General features: G+C 43.9%; 1 protein-coding gene across 1 annotated transcript in view; it reads left to right on the forward strand.

Moving 5' to 3' along the window:
• Nucleotides 1–435: 435 nt before the first annotated feature.
• The window catches only part of LOC126184246 (uncharacterized), a 175,832-nt gene continuing 156,613 nt past the window's right edge, over nt 436–19,654 (forward strand). The window contains exons 1-2 of the mRNA XM_049926615.1: nt 436–813; nt 883–6,898. Coding sequence (XP_049782572.1) covers nt 436–813; nt 883–6,898 — 6,394 coding nt within the window. The remainder of the gene's footprint in view (nt 814–882; nt 6,899–19,654) is intronic.

Below are 19,654 nucleotides of genomic sequence, written 5' to 3' on the forward strand. Positions count from 1 at the left end.
TCTACGCGACCGAGCCGCGCGCCGCCCGCCGACCGACGACCGCCTAGCGGCTCTCGCGCCGCTGTCCGTACTTCCGCGCGTTGCCGACCGTGAGTCTTACCGTTCCGGGAGAGAAGTCCGTCGCAATACGCTGCCCGTTCAGCGGCGGCAAGCAGCCAGTGATTCCGGACATTGGGGACGTTAAAACATGGCGTGACGTAGTGTGAGTGACCTGCTGTCGACTGTGTTCGAAATAGCGCTACAATGGCGTGTGCGTAAAATAATAGTGTGTACACTAAGAGTGTGTGGACTCGTCAGGTAGAGACACGGTGGTGAACGAAACTCGGTGATAGCTAGCGGCCAGCGATTGCTGGAGACGACTGGACGTTGTTCGCCCCCCCTGCTTCTCGGCGCCCAATGCGCTGCAGACTCGCGAGCTGGTGAGGTCGCGGCGCGATGTTGCCGTCGTACTCGGACGTGGGGCTGTACCTGCCCGGCGGGTGGGGCGTGTCGCGGCCCGTGCGCTACACGCCGGTGCTGCGCCGCTACTCGCCGCTGCGCATTCCGTGCCCCAGGCGCTTCATCGCGCCGCGGCCCATCTTCATCGACACGGCCGACATCGATGTGGTGACTCCACCGGTGCGACGCACGGGCGCCCCGCGAGAGATCCGGCGCGACCGTTCCATCGTGCGCATCCATACCGCGCGCCCCAAGGAGGTGCGCAAGAAGACCCCGGGTGAGCGCCTCGTCGAGAAGTTCCTCATCCGCGAGAAGGCGCCCGCACAAGCGCAGCCCAAGACGGAGCCGGTCGAGGCGGCGGCGACGCCGGCGCCTGTGCCGCCGCCGCCGCCGCCGCCGTTGCCGCCGTTACCTGACGATGCCGCCATCGCCAAAATCTCCGAGGCGGCGGCTTTAGACGTGCTACTGTACGAGGAGGAGATGACGTTGCGAGATAAGCCTACGACGACCAAGCGCAAGTCGTCTGCGTCATCGTCCTCCACTGCGCCTTCGTCGCGCAAGTCCAGCAAGAAGGAAATAGTCGACGATGGCGCGCCACGCAAGGGATCGCTCCTGAAGCGGCGCAACACGGTAAAGCTGCGTCGTAGCTCCATAGACTTGGACCCGGAGTCGGTGCCGGGCTCCCGTAGGAGTTCCGTTGTGGACCTGCCGGGGCTCGGTCTGGAACCCGTCGTCGAAGAGGGTGGAGACCTCCCGGCGGCCGGAGCCGCTCGCACGCCGCCACCACTCAAGTTCGTCGTCGACGAAATTTCCATCGAGCAGTCGCCGGCGTCGCCCAAGAAGTTCCGGTACGAGGTCATCGTCGAAGATCCGGAGAGCGCTGAGCCGCGCGAGGAAAAGCCGGATGCCACCCGCGAGGAGGCGAAGGTAAAGGTCAAGTCGAAAGGCAAAGTGGTGAAGAAGAAGAAAGTTGCAGACGGCGCTAAAACGATACCTAATGAAAACGAATCATTCCAGAAACAACATAGTAAGTCGGCGGCCGTCGGACTTGCTCTTAGTAGTGGCGATAGTAATGTAAGTGTCGAGTGTTCTTCAGCTCCTAGTGGTGCGTCCGCTCGTGAAGAAAAGACTTGTAGCGCTACCGTTCACAGTGATGGAGTGCTGTGTAAGGATAAAGTTCCTGTTACGTCTGAATCTCCTCAGACGTCCCCCTCCGCGGATTCTGCTCTGCAGCAGTCCCGTACATTAGAAAAGACAGCCGTTTCCCCCGTTCCTAGTTCCGAAACCGAAAGCCGAGCAGTCCCTTCTATTGCTGAGGGGCGTAAGACCGGTGTTGTCGGTAAGGTCGTGAAAAAGGTACCGAAGTTAAAACAGCCCGAAACAACGTCTTTGACCTCCACTGTTGGTGCTGCACAGAAAACAACAGCCTCAAGTGCGGCTGGTGATAATATTCTTACGAGTAATGCAGCTCTCGATAAAAACCAAATACCTTCACCGTCGTTGGACACCATCGTACCGAATTTACGCCAAGTCCCTAATGAGAAAGACAACTCGTCATCAACGATTCCGTCAGATTCAGCGTCACCACTGCCCAAGGATCAGAAGCGGCCGAAAGACGAAATTACAGTAAAATGTGCTTCAACTGAGTCGGCCTCTTCTACTAAGACATCTGATACAGATGTTAAGAAGCAACCGTCGTCTGGTACTCCGATACCAGAAACGAACTCTAAACCTATAGCTAAATGTTCTGAAACTACAAATACGCGTGATCCTCTCGAGCAAGTTTCACTTAAATCAACGAAACTTAAAAAACCTCCACATTCCCCTACAGATGCCGTTTCTAAAGGCATGAAGCAGAAATCCCCACCGGGAAATGAAGCTGGAATCAGTAACCGGCGTCTTATTAAACACGAAGACAAATCTCAGAGTACTTTGCAAAGTGAAAATGCCAAAGAAAAACAGACGGGCAATAATAGCGAGATTTTTATAAATGAAGGGAAGGATGTTCAGTGCACGACTCCATCTTCTAAAACACCCACCGAACCAGTCGCCGTGAACAGCAGTGACGGCAAATCCGGAAATTTGAAATCAACATCAGTAGTTAGTGATGAAAATGCTACGAAAAACGTGGATAAAGTTGAGTTACAGTCTCCGGTTCCTAGAGAATCAGCTCCCATGGTCATACATGGATTAAAGAATACAAAAGTCATGGTTAATGATGAATTGGCTAATGTAAAGACACATTTAGCTCAAACAGTAAAATTAGATACAAATTTGAACACAATGACGGCTTCGGAAAAATATAAAGCGTCATCGGCTGGTAGCAAACCCACGGGAGCACAAGAACGTAACGTCGACACTAAGGAAACTGAAGCTCTAAAATCTGACAGTGGCACGACCGTCGAAAATAAAAATACGAACCTCATCATCGGGCCTACGCTCAAAAAAGAAATGCAAACGGAAAAACGCGAAACAAAACTGACTGAAAAAGAATTAACGAGAGATAAGACTGACAAAAATATTACGAAAGACACTCCCAGTATTCCCCCTAGTGTTCCGAAGAAGCCTCCAGATGTATTGAAGAAAAAAGTGGCACACGATCCAAAGAAAGTTGTGAAGCCACTTAAACCGGGCACAGACGAGCCTGCTGTTGGCGACAAGCCGGCGCCAGCAGTTGTGGCGAGTAATCAAAAGACGCCAGAGATTGTGACCAGCGTAGCAACTGCAAATACTGATCCACCCAAGGAGAATAAAGACAATGACACACAGAAAGAGGAGTCGGGAGAAGGCATTAATTTTTGGGCCTTAATTAAAGGGGCGGAAGAGGCATATATTCCTCCGAGAACGTTATTTAGAACGAATTCCGAACCGAATAAAAGGAAGGAAGCAGGTCACGAAGAGTTGCAGAGGAAGAATTCTGTTCATAAACAGAACGAGACCTCTGTTATGCCTAGCAATGGCATGCAGACTGCGTCGTCACTTGGGAAACTTACAACAGAAAAGCTGCCAGGAAAAGCGACAGACATTCTCTCTCCCACGGAGCTGAAAATAATAAAGCTGAAGAGCAACGATAACAATGAAAAGAAAGGTCGAGCACTGAAAAAAACTGAAAATATCACTCCAGAAAAGACAAGTAAAATTCCTGTAACAAATAATATACAGCCACCAACTCAAACGGCTGTCGTTTCCCAGGCAAATATCTCAGAAAATTTCAGCGATGCTACTCCGAAACCGAATGGCGGAGAAACTCTGCAACACGGTACCAGTGTAGCCTTAGGTCCTTCTGGAGACAAACAAATACCGGAAATTAAAGTTGCGTTGCCTAGTACACAAGAAATATGGAAAAGTGATGAAGCATCCCCTAATCCAGGTGTCAACGACAGTGCTCTCGATCAAAATCAGAATCTGAGTGCAAAGAACGTATTAATTGGCAAACTAGACAAGCAGAGGGACGAAAAGCAGACAGGTTTAAAACTGCCAGGGAAACCGCCCCTCAAACTCATTTCGAAACACAAGTCAGACTCGAAATTAATTCTGCAAAATGGTGATGAGAGTGACGAAAAATCAGATAAGCTCAAGACACCACCGAGTGCTGGGATCATTGACAAGCCTCCCCGATCACCGCTGCAGGACAAACGTATGGCAAACTTGGTGCCTCCTAAGAAAAATCAAAGATACCGCACTAAATCTGCGTCGGACGATGCCGGTACTACAGTGCCAGAGTCGTTACCGCAGAAAGAAAAAGCGTTTACCGAAAAGCCACCCATTATTCCTCGCAAATCCAAAAAAGGCTCATCAGAAGCTGGCGACGGAAGGCTCCTAGATGGGGTTACATCTGCTGCGAATTACGGTGAAACTGTGCCTCCATCCACACCACCTGCGGCCGCTAAAAGTACCACTGGCGACGCAACCAAAACTGAAGTTTCTCTGACTGCCAGTGATGGGGCCCCAGGAGACCAAGACAACTCAAAACACAGAACACAAGAAGTTTCTGCGAGCTCTGGGGAGCAAGGTGAAGTAAAGGCTGCAGCAAGAACAGAAAAACTACGACCGACCTCTCCTGTCTCGACAGGAATAGCTGGTGAGCCGCTAGCGAAGGTGATTCCAAAATTGCAACTAAAACCGCTAAAGAAAGTAATAAAACCTTCTAAAACCACAGATCTTTCTCAGATAGATACAGGTCCAGCTTCTAAAGTTTCCGACGTGCTGAAACCGCGAAGTGCAAGTCCTAACTTCGGTAAAGATGCACCTGAATATCTGAGGGACACGAGGTGGCAACTCGACGATCTAACGGATGCCAAAAGTAAAACTGAAGTAAGTTCGAACGAAGATGTCACTAAAGATAAGGGACGACTAAAGGATCTGGGAAAACCAAGTGGTGTTATTGGCGATACACATAAAAAAGACAAATGTAGCAATAAAGAACTGGAAGTAAGTGAAGTCTTAGAAAAGGCGAAGAACACTGATAATGAGGCTTCCGGATATCTGCAGAAGGCTAAAGGTGTCAAGAAAGTGCCTGCTAAAATGGAAACTAAACTCGATGGTAAATATGATGTCTCGAATGGCAAATTAAAACAGCAAGTCTCGGAAGCACTGAACGATGACAGCAGTAAACTGCGTGAAGCATCGGGAATAAAAGCTATAGACGAAGTGATCGATCTAGGGCAGCAGCTACAGAAGGCATCAGAAAAGACAAAGGATGTTTCTAAAGTGGTTCCCGGAAGTTTGGAGCCACCGAAGATCACAGCAGCTAAGAAAGTGCCGTCTAAAGCTGAACCTAAATCTGATTTGAGGGAGATTATAACCGATGAGAAACTGAAGCAGACAGCAACAGAAACAATGAAAGATAAAAGTGATTTGCTGCAACAGAAGACTTCTGAGACGTTTAACAATAAAAGGGACAAAATACAGGAACCTTCCGGAAAGAAGGAAATTGAAGAAAGCGTAAGGTTAGGGCTGAAACCAAAGAAGTCGTTAGAAAAGACTAAGATAGAGATTCCTGACAATCTGGAGCAACCGAAGGCACCTCAAGCTGAGACACCTGCTGAGAAGGCGCCTGCTAAAAATGAAACTAAACTCGATTTGAAAGAGACATCTACGGGTGGTAAATTGGAACGAAAGTCTCCTGAAACGTTGAATAATAAAACTGAAGGACTATCTGAAACTTCAGCAAAGAAGGAAAAGGATGAAAACACTAATGTGAAGCTAAAGATAAAGAAAGCTGCAGAAAAGTCAAAGATTACCCCTGAACGTTTGGAGGACGCAAAAGCACAACCTCCTGCGGCGGCCAAAAAGTTCCTGGTGAAAACCGACAAGAAACTCGACTCAAAAGAAAATGTAGCACTCCATAAATTAAAAGATAAAACACCGGAAAAACTGGCTGATAAAGCAGATGAACTGCCAAAGAAGACGGAACTGAATGAAAACAGCAAAGAAGTGAAGGATAAGGAGCTACAGAAAGATAATAAAGCAGAAAAAACACCAGATATTTCAGTTAACGAACCAAAGGACACTGAAAAGCAACAAAATGTTACTACAATCAGTAATACGATGCAATCGTTAACAGAGGCAGAAAAATCACTGCCAGATAAAGGACCAGGCACCGAAAGTGTACCAGGACCTACAGACATTTATACGCAGGTCACCATCGGTTTACCGCCAAGGCCAAAGAAGGTCCAGAAAGCGAAAGATATCAAACCGGCAACGCCACACCAGGAAGAGCAACCAGATCTGGAAAAAGAGACGAAAGGAGAAAGTCAGGAGCAACTTTCGTCTAAGGAGACTGCCAAACAAGTGGACAACATTGAAGCACAGAAGCTTCCTAAAGATCAAGTGCAAAAAGACGGTGCAAAAACTGCACAGAAGATTGTCATGAAGAAGAAAGTACAGAAGGATAAGATGCTCTCTGACAGTTCTTCGCCGCCTAACACTCTAGAGCAACGTTCTGTAGCTATTAATGTTCCCTCTCTGCAAGCGCAGGAAAATCGAGCGTGTTCGAAGGAAACGACTACTGTTACTTCACCAACCAAACAGCAGCAGACGCCAGTAGAAACATCTACGGATAAACTTTTGACCCCAGACATAATAATTCAGCCGGAACAATCGCAGAAAGAGCCTAAAAGCACAGATGAACACGAAAATAAGGAAGAGAAGCAGGAAGAGGCAGCGACATCTGAGGACGCGTCTAAACTCTCCCCAGAAAGTGCTTCCTCAAAGCCGCGACAAAAATCATCAGAAAAGAAAAGTGCGACACCAGAAAGTGCCAAAAAAGAAGAATCTGAACAGGCCAATGAAGAACAACAGGCGCTCGTCGTTAACGACGAAGACCGACGGATAAATGAAGCAGTTACTGTCGTCCCATCGGATTCCGAAGATGAGACGCATAGCGTCAAGGAAGACGAGGCGTCCACGCCGCGCTCTAGCACCTCATCTGATGATTCGGGCTTCGATAGTCTACCAGGTATGTCGACAGAGGCCATTTTTCATCTAAATTACAATGAAAACAGCTGCGTTGGATGTGGGCACGCGCCGATGCGTTAGGGTATTCATGGGAAATGTATTTTAGTGACTTTGCTCGACTGTACACTAAAAAATTATAAGATAAGTTACGTAACGTTTGGATTTCCGTTTGCTAGAAGGTGTAATTTTATGAAACACTGTTGTTTCGAGTTATGAAGCATACCTATGAAACAGAAGTTTCTGTTAGGTAACTAAGCGGAAAAAAGGAGACGAAATTTGAAAGCTCGCAGACCACAGCGTCACAATAGCAACCATAGTTACAAAAACCTGTAATAAATGCGGACGGAAAATTTTCTGTCTCTGTTATTATTATTACACTTAGGACAACCTCCTTCTTCACTGGTAAAGACTCATCAGTCGAATCTGGAATTAGTACGTTCTTCACGCTAAAATATTTTAACACTGGTTGTATGAAACAAAATACATTTATCACTTCCTTAAAAAAATTAGCATTTCGTTTCCACCTAGCACTTATCAGTAAAACGAAGATACTTTGTTCTACGTATTCCTCTTGCACGTTACACATAAAATCCGAAATCAGTGGCCTCATATGAGGGTTACTGAGCACCAAAACGTGCGTAGAGGATCTGCTAGTAAATGTCATTTCTGCTGGTCAAAATACCAGCAAGCAATAAAAATAAATGTAGTCCACAGTATTCATACTGACTTCTCAAACAGGCATAAGTCCAATAGAACATCAGATGAATGTCACAGATGACATATTACCACCACTTTCTGTATGGGTACAGCTATGCAAGTGTGCTGAAAATATAGATCCTGATGCGACTGTTGACTTGCTGAAACAGATAATACGATCTCTCCGACAAAACGTCTTTATTCCATTCTTCCATGGTTCAGTCACAATGTTGCAGCGCCCCCTGTCACTGATAATTCCCGATATCGTTGATTCAACAACAGCTCATCCATTGCAGAGCCTAGTATTCACTGGTGTGGGAATAGCCATGTACTCTGAAAGATTTGAGCTGTTAGAAGAGATGTGAGTCGTTTCGCAGTTAGAGAATACGTGAAAGAAGCATAGGTAGTAGCTGCGGTCTCACCGTCATTTGCGCACTTTCAGGAGATGCTATTGGCAGCAGCTCGTGAACATCCGAAGGGCATTGCGAGTTCCGACAGTGATGAATAAGAAGCGGCAAAAAAAGTTCCTTTTCTTTCTGAATTAATTTTGCATTTTCACCGAAGTTACTTAAAATAACATCCAGTTCGCAAAAATTCTTAATTTATTCTTAAACCTATATTCACAATCTTCCGTTAATGATTATATTTGCTTTTAAACGTGTAACTAAGTGTGTGATCCATGTTCACACTGTCTAATTTAAATGTTAACAACGTTTATCATTACTACAAAATACAACTTCAAGATACCTAACGTAATACATAACAATATAGGGCTGCCACGGCTTGTGTCATGTAACACCAAAAATCCTTACTTTGTGCTCTCAGGGCTGTTAATACTTCGTTATGGCAGTGGAAGACTTTATTTCATACCATTACATTTTACTTCCTTACGTGATGTTCTATATACTTGGGTGCATTTGAAACAATTTCCCAAACTTGTTTTTTTTTCTTTGCCTCGAGAGTTGCTCTTCGAAAGTAAATTTACAGATATACGCTTGATCCAGAGGAAGCAGCTAGCTTCTTGAGGTACAACTTCATTATTCACCTGGTATGTTACCTACCTTACTGTATGCGATTCTTCCCCATAAGCAATTGTAGTCTTACTCTCAACTGCCGCGCGGGATTAGCCGAGCGGTCTAGGGCGCTGCAGTCTCGGATTGTGCGGATGATCCCGGCGGAGGTTCGAGTCCTCCCCCGGGCATATGTGTGTGTTTGTCCCTAGGGTAATTTAGGTTAAGTAGAGTGTAAGCTTAGGGACTGATGACCGTAGCAGTTAAGTCCCATAAGATTTCACACACACACATTTACTCTCAACTTACCACGAATATGGTAATGTGCCATAGTTGTCAATTAACGCAAAGTTATTTGAACATACAAATTTTGACTCTTTGTAGTTAGCATCTACTTGCATGCATAAATACCAAATGCCGATTTTCTGTCTTTGATACCAGGCCTTTGTTGCATTTAGTATTCTTTCCAAAATAAATGAAGGTGAAAAGAAACGTTCCTGCAAATTTCTTCACGCAGTGCAGACATATTAAACAGCTCATGATACAGAGCTTTTCATTGCGACTCGTAGGAGTCAGTTTGGTATTTTCATGTTAGCTAAGGGTTAAAAAATGGATTAACAGTATGACAGGAACACCTTTGTATTTAAACAATCTCCTGTGTCAATCTGAAGGTGTTTGCTAAGGCAATTTTTTTTACAATCAGTTTCTTTCCCAGAAATCTTTCCAAAGCTTTCCTATGAACTGAACCCGATCACGCGCTCTCCTGCCGTAAGATTTAGTGTTGCCAGCCCGGATCTTATTGTTTCACATTGTCTCCCATACGCGCTATAAAAAATGTGACAGTGTAGAGGAACAGGATGGAGGCAACTCTTTAATATTACAGTATTTTTTCGGTTTCCGTACCTCAATCACTAAAGTGGAACCCTTATAGGATCACGTTGCGGTCCCATATTCCAGTCTGTGCGAATGTTAAGACCCCTGTTTCTCAGGAACGTTTAGATGTATCTAGCTGAAATTTGTCACACCCTAAGGTCTACTGTCATTTGGCGGTGAAACAATTTAAACTCCTAAGTCATTTCAAAAAAGATACTGCCATTTGTAGCACATATTTTGATACTCGCAAATTTACTCCTCATAACCTTTAGATGAACTGTTTATATACAATAATTAAGCTTGTACGGAACCCTCAGTCCCCCTCGCACTTTTCCTTCTTTTTTTTTTTTTTTTTTTTTTGTTACGTTTCAGGTTTCATTAAACGGTGGTTAGATACTCGAAACTCATCGCACCACTTAACATTTGTCTGTGATAAACGCAACATGTTCATTATGCTATATTATGTTCTGTTGCACGGTAAATTATTTCTATATTCTTACTGTCATGTATCCGACAAGGAGAAATTTATCAGTTGACAGTTAATAACTGTACTTTGTCCCGTGGAAGAACTCTAGTCCCTTCAATCATTCATTTGTAGATAAGTGTATAGTACTAATGACAAATGATACTTGCGATTGGTAGCGCAGTCTGTAGCCCACGAACTAAAGCGTGGCTGGCTGCTGATTTGGTACTCACCTCCTCGGTGTCTGCACTGTAAACAATGGGAGCGGCTGACCTACGGAGGCACACAAGGGCGCGCATACTCGGGCACAAGAGGCGGCCGATCCCGCCTTCCTTAGCTCTCAGGGAAAGAAAAAAATAGTGTTATCAAGTGTTTTTTTTTTCAAGAAAATGATTTCAAAGTCGGTACTACGCAGGTTTTTAATAGGACTGGAATTGGAACTTTTTTATGGCTACCTTCAAGCTGCCATTCGTCATCCAAAATGTTAAAAGTACTCCGTATCTGCAATTTTAGTCTGCCCCGTACAAACTATCATATGGGCGCCATTGGTACACAACAAACAATTTCGAAACCCGACAGGATGGTCGTTAACACTGGTTAGATATTCCTGCCCAGTATAAACGTAGCACTGTGTGCCAGTGGTAGAACTGACTTCGAGAACTCAACAGAAATTGTATGAAACGTGTTTCACTGATAAGGAAGAACGGAGTCCTTCATCTAACAGCTCTTCCATCGTATAAAGGCAACAATATGACGGAGGAACAGTCATTTGGAAATCAGTGTTGACTTTTATAAAAAAAACATCTCTTTCATTTTTTTTTCCTTTTCCCTTACTCCCCAAGTGTCCAATAAATATCGATTTAAACGACGTATGTACTGTAATTTATACGGTGCGCATGGGGTATGTTCTGTAGGCATTCTTTCTTTAAATAATGTACTGCTAAACTTTCAAGAAATGCACAGTGTTCTTGTAAATGCTTTCGTAAGGTATTGTTAAGATGGTGAAAGTTAATTTAGCGCTTATCAACTAGTCCGTAGAAAACACGGTTTTGAACGTGTGCCATCTATGTCGACAGGCTGTCTTCAGACTCGCACGTTAGATCACAGCTTCACAGCTCCATCTGTAAAAGCTGCAGCCTCCTGCTACAGGAAGGCTAAGGAATTTTATTATCTTATTTTCTGCCAAAAATGTGTAGATATCTGAACTGGACGAAAATGAGGTCATCCAAATAAAGAGCTCTCTAGAGGAAATCTGTTCTGGTAACATCACTGCCATTGTAATTTAAGGTAGAAGTTGTTCTTCTAAATTCCAGTAAGTAGTTTATAAAATTAACTGCCTATTCTTCTAATTTTGGCTCTTAGACGATGAATTTGTTCACATGTGTAAAAGTTTGTGCAGCAGCCTCTGCTTACACGAAAGTTAAACAATACTGCTATCGTAAGTTATTCGTGGTGAGCAAAACAGAACTCTCTTCTTTTACGTTTTGTTTACACACAAGTAAAAAATAGTCAACTGACTCTTATTTGTATCATCAGTGAACAATTACGAAATCAGGAATTCTTTTTCTAGGCGCAGTTCGACAGCTTCAATAAAGACGAAATAGTCCACGGTTGGTCTGCCGGATGTCAGTGTCCGACGGTAACAATATTTCGGCAAGAGACCACGTAACTGTTATCAGGTGCGCAGTTCATCAGCGCACCTGGTGATGGTACAATGGTCGCTTGCTGAAATATTGTTACCGTCGGACACTGACATCCAGCAGTCCAACCATGAATTATTTCGCCATGACGTACGCCGGGTGAAACAGAAGAATCACAGCTTCAATAAATATTTCATCATCTTTCGGTAGTACATCCAGGATATTATTATTATTATTATTATTATTATTATTATTGTTCCGTTTCTTCGGCTGATATTTTAACAGCCATTCTCAAGATGAGTTACTTGCGTCAGATATCATACGCCTTTAATAAAAGTTACTCACTGGGTCATACACTACACAGCTGTACTTTTTTTAATTTAAAAATTGTTTTCGGTCTCATTCTGACCATCTTAGGGCTATAAATAACCTGCAAAAAAGTACAACATAACGAAAATATAAAATCGCTATTTTTCTCTCTGCAGTCAATAACCAACTAACTTGCAGACCATTAGTTTCAGAAATATGCCGTCCCAACTGCTTCCGACAGCGTCCTAAAGACTATAGCAGTGAAATACATATACAATTACTAATAAAATTTGTAGTACGTGCCAGTTACATTGAAAGTTAGAGGAGCCATTCTGTCCTACGTTTATTCTGCATTTGTTTTTGCGCCGTACCAGATTGATGGTGTTCACAAAGTGAAAATGAGGAACAGTCATGTATGTTTTTCATTACAACTATTGAACTTGATGGACTAAAAACCATTATTGATATTGCTGTGGCGTACAAGAAGAATCTGATTGTTAATGACGGATTACTTTTACAATATGTCTTTTAGTGTCTCGAAATATGTTGAATTTTTCCCTTCAAACGCGCTTTACTTTCATTGTTAGACTTATCACTCTTTCTTCCAAGGTAACCGCAGCTACATTATAATCCATATGTAATTGTGTCTTTCGCGGACCTCTGTATCGTGTTTCGTATCTAGTGCTTATTTTAATTGCAAGTGTTTCTCGTAACAAATAGTGGCGCGAAATGCCCTTCGCCATGCTCTGCACAGTGGTTTGTAGAGTATATAAAATAAATGTAGAAGTAGATGTAGATATAGATCCGTAAACGGGAAGAGGAGGACAATTACAGTGGACCTTTTCTTCCCAAATAGATTCCATTCCCTTGCATAGTTGTGACGTATCGACTGACATCTGAGAACTCACAACTTCCAATTGCTATTTAACATTTCCTACAATAGTCTTCTATTATGTTCATACGAAAGAATTTGTGTAGCAAGCCCAACTGATTTTCACATTTAGTACTAATTATGTCTTATTTCATGAATTTTACTGAAACGGCATCGGCAACAGCGGTCGTACAACAAGCTCGTAATTACACAATGTGTTAATTTATAGAGACTTACAAGAACGCGTGGGCAAGATATCGTATTTAAAGCTGTGCTCGTGGTATTTCCAGAGCCAGGTGTTAATTGTCGTGGCGGTGAAACAAAATACCGTAACGTTAATTTCACAGGGGCTACGGCTTTGTGGGCGTATTTGATGGATTTCTCTCTCCTCTTCATCAATTCGCTATGTGAAGTGGAAGGCGCAGTATTTCCAAAGATAAATAAAAATTCCAAATTATCATGTAGTTCCATTTTGTAATCATAGTAGCCGGCCGTTGTGGCCGAGCGGTTCTAGGCACTTCAGTCCGGAACCGCGCTGCTGCTACGTTCACAGGTTCGAATCCTGCCTCGGGCATGGATGTGTGTGATGTCCTTCGGTTAGTTAAGTTTAAGTATTTCCAAGTCTAGGGGACTGATGACCTCAGATGTTAAGTCCCATAGTGCTTAGAGCCATTTTTTGTGATCATAGTATGTTGTAATACGATACTTAGCCGTAGATTTGGCTGGTGGCACATCCAGACAAATATAACCAAATCGAATTTATGGTCTCTTGTAAAACAAAGAACGTTAGTTGTAGCTTCTGCCTGGATAGCTGATGTTAGTAATTTTCAGAGTTTCTCCGCAGTTTGAAATGTCAATTCATTCTTTCCTTAATAATGTTGTTTGCGCCATGGTATAGTAAAAGTATTTTCTGTATGCTAAATATTTTTTATTTCTCATATATGTAATACTTTGAAAATTTGACTGTTTCTTTGTACCATGAGTTAATAAATATTATAACAGAGATTACCATGTTACATTATGGTTTGAAACCCAGTCCACGTGACATCACGAGTGAAATAGCGCATTGTAACATTCAGACATTACTCAGTACAAAGATATCTCAGTCGTAGGCTACACCCATTCTGTTTCATGAACAGGCTCTGCAGGTTCCAAAGATTGTTGTAAATGTAATGCACCATTGATGTTCTATTTAAGTTATCAGAATCGAAGTTTAGTTTTCCTGCAGAAGCGATTTCAGTGCGAAACGTAGCATTTCAACTCCAAACACGTAATTTAGTGAGATTGGATAGGCTTATCAAGTGATGAAGTTATTTCCTAGGAACATATAACTCAAGTATTCCGAACGGTTCATTGTTTCAGTAACGAAAATCCTATGATATGGTGTCTAACCAGAATGTCTATTACTTTGTGGGTCTTTTTTGCGTCTGTGATTGATATTAGTGGAAAGAGTTTCATACGCCAAACTTTGCAAAAAGACTTACGGAACTTTGAGTGTTCTTCAGACATTACGAGGCTCTTGATAGCCTTACTCTGTAAGTACCAATGTACACTCCTGGAAATTGAAATAAGAACACCGTGAATTCATTGTCCCAGGAAGGGGAAACTTTATTGACATATTCCTGGGGTCAGATACATCACATGATCACACTGACAGAACCACAGGCACATAGACACAGGCAACAGAGCATGCACAATGTCGGCACTAGTACAGTGTATATCCACCTTTCGCAGCAATGCAGGCTGCTATTCTCCCATGGAGACGATCGTAGAGATGCTGGATGTAGTCCTGTGGAACGGCTTGCCATGCCATTTCCACCTGGCGCCTCAGTTGGACCAGCGTTTTTGCTGGACGTGCAGACCGCGTGAGACGACGCTTCATCCAGTCCCAAACATGCTCAATGGGGGACAGATCCGGAGATCTTGCTGGCCAGGGTAGTTGACTTACACCTTCTAGAGCACGTTGGGTGGCACGGGATACATGCGGACGTGCATTGTCCTGTTGGAACAGCAAGTTCCCTTGCCGGTCTAGGAATGGTAGAACGATGGGTTCGATGACGGTTTGGATGTACCGTGCAGTATTCAGCGTCCCCTCGACGATCACCAGTGGTGTACGGCCAGTGTAGGAGATCGCTCCCCACACCATGATGCCGGGTGTTGGCCCTGTGTGCCTCGGTCGTATGCAGTCCTGATTGTGGCGCTCACCTGCACGGCGCCAAACACGCATACGACCATCATTGGCACCAAGGCAGAAGCGACTCTCATCGCTGAAGACGACACGTCTCCATTCGTCCCTCCATTCACGCCTGTCGCGACACCACTGGAGGCGGGCTGCACGATGTTGGGGCGTGAGCGGAAGACGGCCTAACGGTGTGCGGGACCGTAGCCCAGCTTCATGGAGACGGTTGCGAATGGTCCTCGCCGATACCTCAGGAGCAACAGTGTCCCTAATTTGCTGGGAAGTGGCGGTGCTGTCCCCTACGGCACTGCGTAGGATCCTACGGTCTTGGCGTGCATCCGTGCGTCGCTGCGGTCCGGTCCCAGGTCGACGGGCACGTGCACCTTCCGCCGACCACTGGCGACAACATCGATGTACTGTGGAGACCTCACGCCCCACGTGTTGAGCAATTCGGCGGTACGTCCACCCGGCCTCCCGCATGCCCACTATACGCCCTCGCTCAAAGTCCGTCAACTGCACATACGGTTCACGTCCACGCTGTCGCGGCATGCTACCAGTGTTAAAGACTGCGATGGAGCTCCGTATGCCACGGCAAACTGGCTGACACTGACGGCGGCGGTGCACAAATGCTGCGCAGCTAGCGCCATTCGACGGCCAACACCGCGGTTCCTGGTGTGTCCGCTGTGCCATGCGTGTGATCATTGCTTGTACAGCCCTCTCGCAGTGTCCGGAGCAAGTATGGTGGGTCTGACACACCGGTGTCAATGTGTTCTTTTTTCCATTTCCAGGAGTGTATAAATTATTGGTATCTAGTAATAGGGACTTCCCTACATTGCGTTACTCTGTAGTGGCCCCTTCAAATGAAAAGCACCAGTAGACATATAAACCGATTTGTGTACACACAGCAACTATATGTTTTATATCCAGAATGAATGTTTCACTCCGCAGCGGAGTGTTCGCAGTTTTGAAACTTTCTGAAAGATTAAAACTGTGTGCCTCAGTATAGCGTGTTGATCCACCTGTTGCGCGTTAAACGGCAGCGATGACGTGCCGAAAGGTAATACCTCCGAATATTTTTATGTGAACATTCTCAAAGTTGTTTTATTTAAAAGCTTTACTAACATTCAGCATCTTTATTCCTCATGTCTACATATCTATTCATCAACATGTCACCCTGCGCGACGATCACATTTCTCCCAACGAGAGACCAGTTTGTTGACACCGTTACTGTAGAATGTATAACTTTGTTGCCGGAGCCACAACCTCAACTCTGCTTGTACCGCTTCATCAGTATCAATGTGTAGTCCTCGACAGTTTTCTTTATGTTTTGGCAACGGATGAAAATCGAATGGGGCCAATTGGGGAGTGTGTGGAGGATGATCGATGATAGTGGACCCAAGGTGTCGGATTGTTGCAATTGTCGCAACGCTCGTGTGTGGTCTGGCATCGTCATGCTGCAGGAATGTGTGGTTCGTTTGTGGACGAACTCTTCTAACTCGTGCTTTCAGTTATAAACTCGATTACAGCACGCTTTTCCTCACCCACCGACGCAGTTACGTTACACACCGTCATGTTACATGCAGCAAATCGGAGCCGTCCAGTGACAGAAGGTTGCTACTTGCTTGAGCGAAGCCGGAAAGTCGACCGAGTAAAATTTTTTGTTTTTAATGTATTGGCTTTTAGGACGTACCCATACAGCCGTCACAAAGGTGGAATGTTAATCATGACGATACGGAAGTGAGGGCAAGACAACACCTAGATCCTGCGCAAAGAAAATCTCCGACCCGGCTGCGAATCGAACAAAATAAAAAATTCGGAGGCATTACTTATCAACACGCCCTCGTACATTTCCTTTGGACTTGGAATTTATTACTTCTCAGCACACCCTCTCGCGTTTCATTTGGACTTAGAATTTATAAGTATTTCGAATATGGCAGGAGCAGAGCTGTACCGGGCGGGTGGCGAAATAGGCCCTTGCCAAGGGCGCAGGCACAGACGCAGGGGGAAAAAAAAACTAAGAAATCGGCTTACGAGTTAACTGGGTAGAGAGATATGAGTTCCCCCTTCTATTGTTTTCCTATCATTTACCTACAACCACAGCCTTTCCCTCGGCCGGCGACTGTGAACAGTTTCATTTCTGCAATGTCATTTCGTGGAAGTAGCGCCGTAAAGGAACGACTACTATCGAACACACGTCTACCGATAACATCGTTTATGTGGCAACAGTTCCTTCACATAGCGGCCGCCTACATTGCTTGAGCATTTTCAACAGTGTAGTTTTTGCTGCTGTTTTGCTGTGTCATTGTAGGATCTCAGAAGGTCGCGTTGCCGAAGCAATAATGTTCTGTTTGATAGAAAGTTGATGATTTCTGGAGACGAAGACTTAATTGAACCTATCTGGCCTAGAGTCCTTCTAAGTATTTGGCAGAATAACAGGTGAAATAGAAAATAGAATGGTTCAGATGGGTCTGAGCACTATGGGACTTAACTGCTGTGGTCATCAGTCCCCTAGAACTTAGAACTACTTAAACCTAACTAACCTAAGGACATCACACACATCCATGCCCGAGGCAGGATTCGAACCTGCGACCGTAGTGGTCACGCGGTTCCAGTCTCAAGCGCCTAGAAAATAGATTTCACTTATGTCTGACCTTATTTTCCTGCCTCGAAACACCTTGACAGTAAGCTCTGTATTTTATAGTGAAAAGTGTTCAGCAGATTTTGGAGCCAAATGTAGCATACGTATTTATACAGTGAACCTAGTTAACGGAACATCCGCATTCAAGTTATGGGTGAAAGAGTTGGTGAAGAGCATTGACTCGCCTTCCATTTAGGTATCTTCAAGAGTGTCTTTTTAAAAATAGATGCTTATGTAAACATGAATATATCTTTGAGAATTTTTGTGACAATGCCAGTGACTGCAGCATCTTGTGAACGCGGTTACACTAAATTGAAGATGATAAAAACTACTTAAGGTCAAGCCGGCCGAGGTGGCCGAGCGATTCTAGGCGCTACAGTGTCGAACCGCGCGACCGCTACGGTCGCAGGTTCGAATCCTGCCTCGGGCATGGATGTGTGTGATGTCCTTAGGTTAGTTAGGTTTAATTAGTTCTATGTTCTAGGGGACTGATGACCTCAGCAGTTAAGTCCCATAGTGCTCAGCACCATTTGAGCCATTGAACTTAAGGTCAAGTATGCATATGAGAAAACTATCAGGTTTAGCTATCTTGTCGATAGCATACGACGTAGATGCTTAATTTTAATGACATAATCAACTGAGTTTGTTCCGCTCAGATCAAGGAAATTGACAGCAAGATTATAATAAATATGCAGTTCCCCAAAAGGTATATTTTCTCAATTCTTAAATATAGCCATTTTCCTTTTATTCCTAAATAACAAATTATATGGAGAAAATAGAGAATGTTCTTTATTATCCACCATACTAAAAACAATCAACAGTATCTGTTATAAAGAATAAGAGACAGATTATGTTTTATTTTCAATTTCTTACAATGTCTATGCTGTTCGTACAACAACGACACATTTCATATGGTGCGTAAAATATTTTTCATCAATATAGAATAAATATTTTTCAATAAGTCTTCATTTGTATTAAACCTACGTACTTAATCATAAAATTTGTTAAACGCGCGTAGAAGAAAATTCAGAAAGATAGCTTTGGGGGGGGGGGGAGGAGGGGGAGGGGACGCAACTTTGATAGTTCAGTCAGGGACACAGGATCGCTTCGGTACGCCTCTTGGCGGGAAATCGTGACACCAAATACCTGTTCTCAAGAATCCAATAAATTACGAAGTACTGTGCCCTGGCGCTGGATGGCATCCCAGATGTTTTATGGTGTCATGATGTGACGCCATAGCGTACTGTCACCGTGGCACTTACAATAATGACTCCAATTCATAAAGATCAAGAGCTGCAAAGAAATCATATTTGAAATATCTACCAGAATCGGTTATTGCGCAAGAAGAAATGGAAATTAAACGCGCGAATTAATGTAATATAACTAACTGTTGCCATAAAGTTTTATATGTATTTCATTCTTAGAAACACATTTTATGATCAGTAAATTGACCCCTGGCTGCAACTGCGCAATAAGCTGCCACTACTATTTGAAATGTAGGGTTTAGGTATAATCTAGTATAAGCAATGAAGAGGCAATTAAATTATATATCCTATAAATTGGAATATACTTTTAAACGAGAAAAGTAAATTATCCGTGAAACTGTCCTACAGCGAGTTTATGGAAAAAGCTAAATTATAGTAGATTTTTTTTATTGTATTGCTCAGCCTCAGATCACACAGTATCATGACTGGTTTTGACTTCTTAGTAAGTCATGGTGAGATACTTTGAATCTGTTATGTAGTAACTCGCCAACTGAACGGGCCAAGTAAGGTGCTCACAATTTATTCACGCATGCCAAAATTGTGTATCCTACAACACTCAGCAAAGGTCGACGAAGAGTGGAGGTCATTCAAGAAAGACTATGACCTCGGAGTGGAGATCTGTGACGAGTCGTATCGGCCGTGGTCTTCATAAAGATTGCTTCGCCATCTGGCTCAGTGTCTGTTAAGTGAAACAATGTAATATGTTAATTGTAAGCCACTTTTTATTTTCTCTGCTTGTATTCAGTAGCGACAGTGTTGTTTGACTATTGTGTGTGTGTGTGTGTGTGTGTGTGTGTGTGTGTGTGTGTGTGT

The sequence above is a fragment of the Schistocerca cancellata genome, chromosome 4 (genome assembly GCF_023864275.1).
Source record: "Schistocerca cancellata isolate TAMUIC-IGC-003103 chromosome 4, iqSchCanc2.1, whole genome shotgun sequence".
NCBI lineage: Eukaryota > Metazoa > Arthropoda > Insecta > Orthoptera > Acrididae > Schistocerca > Schistocerca cancellata.